Genomic DNA, 12,268 nt, shown 5'->3' on the forward strand with positions numbered 1-12,268 from the left:
CAGAAACTCAGAGTTCATAGGCAGATGCTCTTCTGGAGTGGAAACAAGACCAGCAACAGGCTGTTCTAGTTATTACATGTGGTTATTTCCCTTTAATTACCTTGACCAATGATTATGACTTTACTTAAGAATCTTACAGGTCACAGCTACAGACTCCCAGTGGTCTACATACTATGCTCTGTACAGCAGTAAACCAGAAGCTAGAAAAAAATGGTGGTTGTACAGAGTGACCTAGAGTAGACCCAACTCATTTAGCATCAGACTTGTTTATTTCCACAAGGCCTCAATTGTGCCAGTTTTAACAGGGCTCATGGCTCTTTCCTACCCTTCCTGATTAGGGACTGAAATTATAGGAACTGGAGAGTTAGATGAAATACTGAACACTCACCTGGTCCAATGCCAATCAAATAGTGAGATACTAGCTTAAGCCAAAGAAGCAAGGCATATCATTTGCTATTTCAGTCTAAGTGGGAAAGCTGGTGACACTTAGTAAAGCTGTGTTGTCATCTGAGGGAAACTTACCTAAGGCTTTGAACATTTGCATTCCTCCATATTTTCCTTCAAACAGAACAGTGTTGTTTAATGGGTTGAAGGCACGGCACATTCTCACTAAAACCACTTCCAAGCAACCTATGAGATAAAAGAATTCAAGATGTGTATCATATATCCAACAATAAAGTGGTTCCCAATGTGTACAGAGTTAAAGGAATTAAAAATGCATATGCATACACCATATATCCAACAATAAATTGGTCCTGGTGCATACTAGATGGGAAACATTTCAGACTTTTTTTTTCTTGATATAGCATCTCCCTATGTAGCATGCTGGCTTTAAATTCATGATCCTCCTGCCTCAGTCCCCAAGTTCTGGGCTATTCTACTAAATTTAGGAACTTTCAAGAGATTCCTTCTTTGAAGGGGGCTAGAGAGATGGTTTAGCTGTTAAGAGTACTTACTACTATTCCAGAGAACTAAAGTTGGGTTATCAACACCCATGTCAAGAAGGTCACAACTGGGGAGGAGAGGAATCCAGATGCAGAGAGGGAGGACAAGACCAGGCTGCAGAAACACATAGAGACAGCTGACCTGAACAAGAAGGAGCTAATGGACCCCCAGACTGATAGCTGGGAATCCAGTATGGGACTGACTCAGACCCCCTGAACATGTGTCTCAGCTAGAAGGCCTGAGCAGTCTAAGGGACCTCAAAGAGTGAACAAGGATCTTTCCTGGTGCACAAAAGGACTTTGCGGGCACATCCCTCATGGAGGGATACTCCCTTAACCTAGAGACAGGAGAAGTCCTAGTCCCTACTCCAAATAACTTGACAGATTTAGATGACCCCTCCTGGAGGGCATCACCCTAAATGTGGAGTGGGGGGGGGGAATGGGAAGGGAGGGTGGTTGGGGTGAATGTGAGGGTAGGAGAGAGGAAAAGAGGGAAGGAAGGAGGGAGGGAAAGGAAACTGGCATCGATATGCAAATCGATATGTAAAATATAAATAAATAAATAGAGCCCTGTGTGTTTACATTGCTAAAGGAGAAAAAAAAAAAAAAAAAAAAAAAAAAAAGGGCACAACCACCTGTAACTCCAACTCCAAGGAATTCTATACTCTCATTTGGCCTCTGAAGGCACCACTACCCATGTGGCATGAACAACTACATGCACACTCATGTGTGTGCACACAAACACACACACACACACAACACACATACACACACATGCACACAAACACAGAGTAATAATTTTAGAAAGATCTTTTGATACTTAGATAAACAATTGAAGCAAAAATATACTTTAAAGGTAGATAAAATGGAAGGCAGCAATAACATTTTGTGGGAAAGCATTTCTTTTGAGTTTTTGACTAATTTTAAATTTCACTCCAGCCTTTAAACTTATAATTGATAATGGTTCAGGAAGGTCTTATGTCAGCCTTACATCTAACCTGTGAACTTTGATATAAGTGCTAATACTGGGGAAATTCACCTTCGCGTTTTTCTGCCACATGAAATAGCAGGCTTTTGGAGAATTTCATTCAGTCTTGCATCATATAGAAACACGCAAAGTTTCCAGTTTATTGAACCAGTTCATCAACTGCCTTTGTTTGTCCTCTCATCATACATTTATATCCAGAAGCACTGCTGCTGCAGTTCCTCCATAGTTTGGAGATGTGAGCTTTGCCCACATAGTTTGGAGATGTGAGCTTTGCCCCTTTTGAAGGTGAGAGTCTCTAAAGTCCCAAATTCTGTGTGAAGATCATATAGTCCATTTGGTTTCATCTATGTGCCTTTCTTATTCCCTTACTTTATGTTCATGTTTGTGTTTGATTTCTTTGTTTGGCTGAATTTTCTTTACTGTTAGCCTCTGGGTTTAAAGACAGAAGAAGATGCACAAACATTAACCCAACACTGCCATCTTGGCACCAGTGGGAATTAAGACCATTTATTGCTTTTCTGCACCATGGAAGATGGTTTCCTGGTTCCTTACAGTCATTTTCCGTATTGCAGCTTGCACTGACCATTTCTAGTGAATTTTAGATAGTCCCATTACAGGAATTACAGGAGGCTTTAAGGTGATAACTACCTTTTCTGGAGTCAACATTTATATAGGAGGCAGTGATGTTAATGATCACATAACTCAATGTCTCCCAAATACCAGCCATAAATTGGTGATATCTGAATCTCAGAGTTATGCTGAACTGGGTTCCTTTCTAATAGGTTTGAATTCCGTAGTCTGTGATGGTGGCTGCATCTCTGAACTGTTGAGAAGTTCTTTGCTGCATGTGATACAATTCTTACTTTGGAGTCCCCGTCTTTATTTTAAAGATTAGTACACTGGTATCTTAAGGTATCAGTTCAAGACCATACATCAGATGGGTCAGATTTTAGTTTTTGATGAGAGTCATGAAAGTATCATCTATTCCACGTGCCTCCTAAACTCATTAAGAGGCAGAAGCCATACCTGGTACCATTGACCTGGGCAGGCATTCATGATGGCTTGAACTGATAGTGAATGGTTTTCACAGCCTGATGTGACTTCTTAAGATAAGTCAGAAGACTTTAGGAATGTCCGCTGTGCTGTTTTGGGATTCTAGCTCCTGGAGCCCAGTGACTACGCTGCATGGAAGTGCAGGTCATCTGTGGAGGCAGCACCTGAAGCTCCAACCCAGAGTCTTTGCCGATGTCATCTTGTCATCCAGCACAGATTGTCCTCCATGTGAGCAAGACAGTGAATCCTCCTGTCCTGATGGGAATTGCCTCAGTGCACACCAGGAAAGTAAGTATATAGGGACAAGCCATTCCCTATAAACTGCAGCTTTGAGGGCAAGATAAATAAGTGATTCTTTTTTTTTAAGTTGTAGGATGGTTAGATAACTGATAACACTGGAATTAGTGCTTGGGTCAAGGACTAAGTAGTTAAGGAATCAACATTATTGTTACCATAATAACTATATGTGACCTATAAAATCAAATACCACCTAATCATGTGATATTTGTGATACTGTATTTGTGTATTTGTGATGTTGAGTACAGCCTTTGACCTTTCTTCATCTTAACCATTTTTGCTTCAAGTATGAAATTTTATCGTCTTTCATGACAATAAATGGGACATGTAAATGTGAAGACAGGTACACGGGAAAAGGAAGTTATTTCCATTGGGTTAAGTCCAGGAAGATGAACCCACATACTAGTGCGTTCCTATTTTCTTTTCAAAGGGTTCCAAGAAAGACATGAGCTTTTTTTTTCTTTTTTCTTTCTTTTCTTTTTCTTTTTCCTTAGTTTCTTTTCTTTCTCTTTCTCTTTTTCTTTTCTTTTTCTGTTTTTGTAAATCTGCAGCATCTTCAGTATTAATCTTATGTTGAGTTGCTAAGGGATTGCTCACAGAGAAGAGGAAGGAAGAATCCCCAAACAGGAGTTTCTTGCAGTGGATCCCTGCTGCAGGCTATTCTCATTAAAATGATTGGAAGTGACCACGGAGGCTGAGCTCAGCCAGCCTGGACTTTTTTGTTCTCTTGCTTCTGCAAGGAGCAGGTTTTAGCGCAGGCTCAGCAATTCAGCCACCTTGACACACTAATTACTTTCGCTGCCTGTCAAGCTGGGCATCTCAGCCTCCGCAATTAATAGCTCTACTTTCAATAAGCAAAATTGTATTTGACTTCAAAGGGGGAAATGAATGAATATGGGGGCATTTTTATTACTGTGTTGCCTTAGGGAGTTAGCTGACAATGTGGGTGGTAAGACAACCTACCTTCGGAAGCAGGATTTTCTTGGACCATCAGAGTATGAGGGGTCAAACAGTACCTGTCAGAAACAGGCCCCCACAGGTCGGCCTGGCTCACCTGACTTCAGAAGTAAAATCTGGTCGTTCTGACACAACTCCATGAAGCCTGTGATCCGCTTTGCGAACTCCACCACGTACTGGATGGCATGGGTGATCTGGATGGCACACTGCTGCCACAGTGCCTCCCTGGACTGAAGCAGAGGACACAGACCTTGAACTCACCTCCTCCAGGGAGCTGGCGAAATGCGTATGCCCCGCCCCACTTGCCCCTGCACCCAAGGTGGGAAATCAACTGTGAAGTACCCAATTTACCAACGCTAAATTAAGAGAAACAATGTTGATAGAATGCAAAACAACCATTTTCTTTAATATTTTCCTCATTTCTTATGGCAACGAACTTAGTGTGCTAGATGAAAACCCCATGTTGTGGAATAGTGATTATAGCCTACTTCTACACACACACACACACACACACACACACACACACACACACACACACACACACATATATTTTTTGTGGGAGCCTGGTTGACACCAAACATAATATTTTTATATTGTGCTCTTTCCCTAGGCTTTAAGAAACAAATATCCTGATTTTCTGGTTGTTGTTTGTTTGTTTATTTATTGGGGGGGTCGCTGTTTAGCCCAGCCCTGCCTAGAACTCTATGTAGAGCTCAAAGGGGCCTCAGATCTGCAAAATAATTGTTTCCTGGCCACCCGAGTGTGGGAATTGCAGGCAGAAGCTAGCAAACTTGAGTCAGATTTCTTTTTTTTTTTCCTTTTGAATAAGAAAAATTCAAAGGAAAGGCTTGAGTTCAAGTCAAGTCACTCTAATAAGTAATATAAAAGAACTTCAAATGTATTTTAATACTTTAGTCATTTTCTTTGAACTAAAAAATCTAAATCTATGTGATTTTGAAGTCTATGCTTTATGGATCTTCTAATGTATATTTCCATAATTATGCAAAAGTAGCAAGAATTAGATCGTCATGTTGTTTAAGTCATACATTTAGATAAGCACATTCACTTTCCTAAATTACCCTCAACTGGTAGAACTTGTGGTTGCCAGTCTCAGTTCGGAAGTCAAGTAATAGGAATCCTGAGCCCCCAGGAGTGATTCTTTCCCTTCAATGTGTCTAGTGTACTTAGAGAAACATTGTTATTACTGATAGTACAACTACCCTTTTCTAGGGCCATTTTCAAGAATGTTGGGCAAGAATAAAAATGCAGAATGCTTTGCTTCCTGTGTTTGTTTAGCAATGATGGGCATCTCTAATGTCTTCTGCTCCCTGGCTGAACCCATAGCTACCAGAAGTCCCAAGCCATCCGACAAAGGCACCATCTTCCTGGTCATTCAAATGGTGCAATGGCTTTCAACCAGGGCAGTTATGCCTTCTAGGGAACTTTTGGCAAGAAGCAGACATTTTTGGTTGCACAAGTGTGTCAAGGTTGGTATGTTGTGGATACTCTCAGTCAGCAGAAACCAGAGAGGCAGCAAATTGCCCCTACAATGCACAGGGTTAGCCCTATAGACAAGAATGCTCAGGCCAATAGACAAGAATGCTCAGGCCAAAAATGTCAATAATGGTGAGAGAGAGAGAGAGAGAAAAAAAAAACCAAACAAACAAAACAGAAATGGGCAATTACAGAGACAATCCCCATGGTTCGTGGAGTACCTTGCTTTGATATGCTTTTATTTCCTCATAGGTGTGGGTCTGCCATGCCAGCTGATGTAGCTCTTCCATTGTGTACTGACATGTCTCCAGATGGGACTTAATAATGTTCTGTGCAATTCGATCTATGAGAAAAAAAATCAATTTGAGGTTTTGTGAGTAAAATCTTTCTACTCCAAGAAATTGTTTCTAGAAGATGCTCTGTAATGATCCAGCTAGTGATAGGCTAATTGCACAATCATATGAAAACATCTAAACTCCACCTCCCACCTTAAAACATCCAAACTATTGTCTTTCAGTCAAAAGTTTCTCATTTCCTTCTTTGTTGATAGCTTTGGTGTCTTACAAGTTGTAAAACATTCAAATAACCGTTTGCCTTGAAAACACATCTTAAATTACCCTACTTACTTTTTGGCTGACAGTTTCTAACTGTCTAACTGGCTAACAGTTTAACACACCCATTCCAAATACTCAGAAATGTTTTGAAAATCAATGAAATCATTTTATTCTAGAAAGAGTGGATTAAATATACATGTGTCTCATGTATGAGTAGGTAACTAATGAAATTTGTTCATGGAGCCATTAAATTCAATCTTAAAACATTTTCATATGATGATACTTTTGTCAAAACATTATAAACAAGGAAATAATCACACCAACAAAAGAGGAGTTGTCTAAAGTAGTATTTTATATTGTCTTATGTTGCTGTTATTTTGGCTTTGATCGAGTAATAGAACTAGCAGGAAAGCTCTCCTAAAAACTAGCTAGGAGTCACCTGTGTCGGATGGAGCTGGCTAGTGGTCCTTCATAGCTCTATGTGCTGACTGAACACATGGAGAAGAGCGAAGCTAGGGGGTGTGCAGGGAATGATCAAGACTGCCTGGTCACTGCTGTTCTTGCAGAAGCTTTCTTGTGTTCCAGGTGCTTTTGGAAATATAAGCTAGCTTTTGCTCTAAACGGTTTCACTTTGTTTCTTTAGGATAGCCCTCAATGTGATGTGGGTACCGTATTTGTCCCTCTCTGTATTTCTGTTGTATATGGTGTGAAGTTGGTTGAGTTTCGGTGACATGGAGGTTAAAAAATATAAGTGTAAACTATGCTTCTAGTGAACTTTCTAAGTGAAATTCTCCTTAGCTGATTGTCTGACACATTGGAAACTCCGAGTCAGTGGTAGCTACAGTTAACACTGGCAGGACATCCTGTGTGATTTCTTGCCAGGGAAGCAGTGTGAACAGTTCAATGGAGACAAAAGAGAGTTATTTGATATTTTAGTCAGTGCTATTGATGGGAGGCATGTTAGTATTTTCATACCATCACTATATAGTGACAGAGATAAAGACTGAAAAAATGCTAACTTATGATGACGGTCATATTCTATTGGCTTCAACATCAACATTTCTAGCTTTTTAGCATATTGTATTACAAAATCCTTTCCTTATAAAATCTTATATTCAAAGTTTATTGATATCCTCCTATGTTATAAAGAAAGGTGGGAATTTCCCTCTACATTATATTAAAATAGATTGGTAAGTCATGGTTCATTATTTTTCAATTTCATTTGGGGAGTCTAATTATTTATATTCTAAAAATTAGATATCTGTTCCCCAGTAGTTATGTAATGAATACCTAACACTAAAGCTTTACAATTTTTAGACCTAGAGTGGGCTTGTTTTCATCTTCAAAGGCATGTTGATTTGTTGGTGACTCTCAGGCTCCAGGGTTTATAAGCAAAAACTAGAATTACTACTTGGAATTGCCTTGTGACTGAGGATCAGCTCTTCCAGGTTATCTTCTGCGAACTATGGAGAAAAGTTTAAGAATCCTCTGGTGTTCTGCCACCTTATATTTGCAGTTTTATGATGTATTGAAGAGGAGCACAGGGATCATCAATATGAGGAAGAACTAAGAAGATTAGACATTGAGTCTGTACACTAACTCCAGGACTTGGTTGCTTGTACACTTGTAGTAAAGGCTTCCCTGACTTTCTGTGGCCTCCTCCAGAAGGGTTGGCTGGTCATACTGTGATTATCCCTCCTGGTGTTGAGTCCTGATTCTATCTAGGCTTATAATGTGGTTATTTTTGTGGAACTGTCTGTCTCAGATCCTGCAAGACTCTGAGTTTTCCAAGAACTAGAAAACAATTATGTGTTCACTTAACATTTTTTTTTAAGTCAACTGCTCTATATCAGGTCAAGGTATAGACTAAAACAACAACAAAAACATTGATTTTTATCTTGTAGGATCTAATAATATAATTATAGTATGATGAAATAAATGCCTTTAATTATTAGAGGATACTCAAAGGAGAAGGTGGTTGGTTCTATCTGTCGGAGAAAGAAGACAACATACAATCTGAGGGATGAGGAGTTGTTAGTCACATGGAAGAAAATAAGATGTACTGCAGGTAGAGGGAACAATATTAAGAAGGCAGAGCTAGAGATGTGCTCTAAGTTAGGTCATTTCAGATGTTATCCATTACACTTGTACGATCTTTAATTACTTACCACCAACTCCCTTTTTATTTTTTATTTTACTACTGTAGAGGTAAGGTTCAGAAAGAGTGACCTATTATGGATTAGTTTAGAGAGGGTTTGTACAGGCCATTCTGGAGTCAGCTACATTCTTTTTTTCTGTCAAAAAGTCCAGCATTTGCAATACTGAGTGTTTGGAGAAGATAGGGAGAAATGAAGCTATATGACGATAGGGACTGAACCCTTAATAGTTGTGTAAGAAGGCCCAGGCATTGCTTCTCCTAGGACTTTAGACTTGACCTTTTGTTAAAAGGTTATGGGGAGTCAGAGGATGCTATGAAGGAGGGGAGGGACATGATTAGAGTTTTGTTCCAGAAAGTGACCTTAGCTGTGGCAAAGAGAAGGAAGTATATTAGTGAGTGTGTGATTGGAATCAGGTTGTTGTGAAAATGGAGGTAAGATATAAGCTGCTCTGGACTAGGTCATGACAGAGAAGGGCTAGTAGGTTTGGATGCAAGACAGTTCTGAAGGAAAGCAAACAGGACTAGAAGATGTGGTGACAAAACAAGAACAAAACAAGAACGTCAGCAATAGCAGGAACTTGACTGTTGCTAATTTGTTATACATAGGTTTGATGATGTCCATACATCCGTACTTCCATGAATCCATCTATCATCTTCCATCAAATACCATCCAAACACCCTTTTATTCCCTTGTTTCACAAAAGGTCCAAGTTAAGGTTGATCTTTTGTTTGATAACCTTAAATTCTAAGCACCTAGAATGGAGAGACGTGAACATTATGAAAGTACTATAATTTTCCACATCCTTGGGGTAGGAAATAGCTCAAATGTCTTTTGAACATAAGGCTCATACATGGTGGTGAAGGCAGCCGCCACTGCAGTGTGTGGGACAGCCATGTGCAGAAATGAACTTGGTTCTTTCAGGGCCAGGTCAGGAAAGCACAGGGCAAAGCTATTCCTGGTTTTAAAATAGTGTGGCTGGGAGAGCTCATTCTATCCCTTAGAAAGATGCTTGAACATCAGAACAAGATAGTTTTCTTGGGCTGAGAGTCTGCAGTTGTGAAAAGGACTTAAAAAGAAAGGACAAAGGAGAGACAGTGAGTGCAGTATGCAAGTTCCTGCTGGGAGCCAAAGGAGCTTCAAGAGTCCCTGCTGGAAAAAGAGAAAAGGTAATAGCAGATGCAGTCCCCTCCAGGGACAAGCCACATGAGAAAGTCCAGACAAAGGAGGCTGGGGAGGAGAAAGAACAGAGGAGATGGGATCTTACTGGGCAATCACACACCCTTCATCTCCTACCCTGACTTGGATTGCAGCTACTTCTCAGCAGTTGGCTTTTATTGATTTCTTTAACTAGCTTGGGCTGAAGATGGTGCATGGTGAAAAAGGAGTTGGCATGAGCTGTGTTTGGATAATGAGTTCAACAGGAATATGACAAACACTGCCATGTCTAGAGGTGGCGCACTTGGACCCTACACTTTATGAGATCAGGCAGAGGGAGGAAGGTGATTCATCCATGCTGGTAAACGGACTTCTAAGGATAACACAGCTGCAACTACTCTGTGAGGACCCTGTACACGTGCTTGGTACAGCAGAGGTTGCTCAGTTCACTGAGAGTCTGACTGTTGCTTTAATTGCTAATAAGAAGGTGTTGAAGAGTGAGAAACACAAAAAGATATGAACAGTGCTGTCTTCTGCTCCCAACTATGAGGAGGGATGGTGATTCTAGTGCAGGTCAGGGAAGCGGGCTGCGTGATTCCAGGCTAATGTTAACTCCATCATGTTCCTGATCTTGTATTTATCAACTTAATGGAAAACATCTTTCTCTCTGCCTTCCAAGTATGTTCCCATATGGATAAACATACATTTCCCCGCTTTCAGTGAAATTACTCTTAGATTTATTTGTATTGTGGTTCTGATTCTTTTCTTAGGGAAAATATTATTGGAATCCATGTTTTAAAATTAGTAGAACTTATAAATTCATAAATGAGACAAAAATATTACAAGGGTAATTCACATGAAATAATAATCCCTGAAAACTATCATTTTTGGTGAAAAGATATAAAATAGTATCTCTAAATTGCCACACTTCCTCAGAAGTCTTAAGGGTAATCTTAACTCTACTATGATGTGGGCAATGAGAAGAGAGAAATTAAATTTTTTAAAGGGAAAATGGAATAAAATTGATGGTAATTCTCTGTAGTGTATGCAATAATTATGGATGCCTGGGGCTGGAGTTAACCTCCTTCCTCTATCTCCAGATGGTTTGAACCCAAATAATCCTGTAAAGCTTTCTGTCTCTATGACTTTGTCTCATTGTCTCTGTCTGTCTGTCTGTCCCCTTCATGTGTTTGTCTGTCTCTTTCCCTTGCTCTGAACCTTTTATATTTCTCATCCATCTTGAGTACTTCTCACTGTAATGTATTCAGTGAGTCAAAGTGGAAGAAAGACTCCCCATTTAAAGGCCCGTTCAGCACAGTGTGGTTGAGATGGGGGAGAGTTTACTCAGCTAAATTGAGTTTTAAAGGTCAGTTATACTGGATGACATAAAGAGATGCCTGGAAGATATTTTGAAGCAAAATTACAGAAATGTATGGAAACCAACTTTTTCTTGCATACCAATTCAACAATAAAGCAAAATTTAGAAATAAGCCACCCATGGTCAGGTTCAATGGGAAGCAGGCCACCTCTGTTTCAGCAGGGAAGAAAACTGACAGGCAAGGTGACAATTTCGTGTTTGTAGCTGTGATGTTATAAAACTGGGACCAGCTTGCAGCTCCTAAAATAGCAAATGACCTTCTGCAGCTCTGATTCCAACCACTCAGCGGGTTTTTTCCCCCTTCACCAAAGTGGCTTATTTTAGCTCTCACTAGACATTTCAGCAAATGGAGCTCTCCGAGGGCTACACTGTATCAGTCCTAGGTCTCAATCCCTCAGGTGGTTTCATTAGGATCTCAGGTCCTGGGAGTATGGAGAGTTGAGCAAATCTTTAAAAACTGCTGCTATTAGTGTTATTACCCAGATCATCCTGTTCTAACTTCACAGAGAAGACTGAAGTGGACACTATCCATGGCTCTGGAGGGCTTACACCTGAACTTCCCAACCCCCTCCTTCCCCCTCTCAAGAGAACAGATGGTTTCTTCTCAGTGAACTACACCCCCATTTGGTTTCTTTTATGAGAGATTTTGTTTTGGAAATATTTTCCCCAAAATACTATATTGTAGCTTCAATCAAAATGATTAATGGATCTTTAATTTGCAAGTTGCTTTATGGATGGATCTAGAGAAGTGCTGAGCACTCTGTTTAGTTTATGTGACTAGTGTGGATGTGGGGTGCCTAGGGGATTTGCTTTGAATTAATGCCAGGCTGTCTCCATGGGCTCTCTGAAGGCAGGTTTAAGCCCCTCTGTTAGGCTGCATCCTATCAAGGTTCCCCAGACTCCATCTTTGAGACAGTAACTATGATACATTATTAAAGCAGCTGGCTGGAAGGGGAAGCACTTAATGAAATGCACATTTTGCTTTTTTGCCAGTGAATCACGCTTTAAACTTTTCTGTTGTTCAATAGAACAAGTGTGGTGGTTTCTCAACAACATTGATGTCAGGAGAGACCATGTTGGTTAAGACCTTTCCGATACTATGATTTTTCTATTTGGGACCTTTAAGCATGAATAGAATTAAAGCACCAGTAACATTGAAGCTTAAATGATCAATCTATTAGTGATCCATTCGCCTTTACTAAACAGCAGCTTTAGCATTTATGGTTTGTGTTCTTTTCAGTGGGAATTGGTGGCAACAATAACCTATGTGTTGTTTGTTGGCTCAGTCC

General features: G+C 40.1%; 1 protein-coding gene across 1 annotated transcript in view; it reads right to left on the reverse strand.

Annotated features, from left to right (window-relative positions):
* The window catches only part of Rorb (RAR related orphan receptor B), a 175,789-nt gene that overhangs the window by 18,098 nt on the left and 145,423 nt on the right, over positions 1 to 12,268 (reverse strand). The window contains exons 5-7 of the mRNA XM_051194072.1: positions 5,955 to 6,076; positions 4,337 to 4,469; positions 523 to 630 (exon numbers count right to left, since the gene is read on the reverse strand). Coding sequence (XP_051050029.1) covers positions 523 to 630; positions 4,337 to 4,469; positions 5,955 to 6,076 — 363 coding nt within the window. The remainder of the gene's footprint in view (positions 1 to 522; positions 631 to 4,336; positions 4,470 to 5,954; positions 6,077 to 12,268) is intronic.

This window comes from Phodopus roborovskii, unplaced genomic scaffold (assembly GCF_943737965.1).
Source record: "Phodopus roborovskii unplaced genomic scaffold, PHOROB, whole genome shotgun sequence".
Lineage (NCBI taxonomy): Eukaryota > Metazoa > Chordata > Mammalia > Rodentia > Cricetidae > Phodopus > Phodopus roborovskii.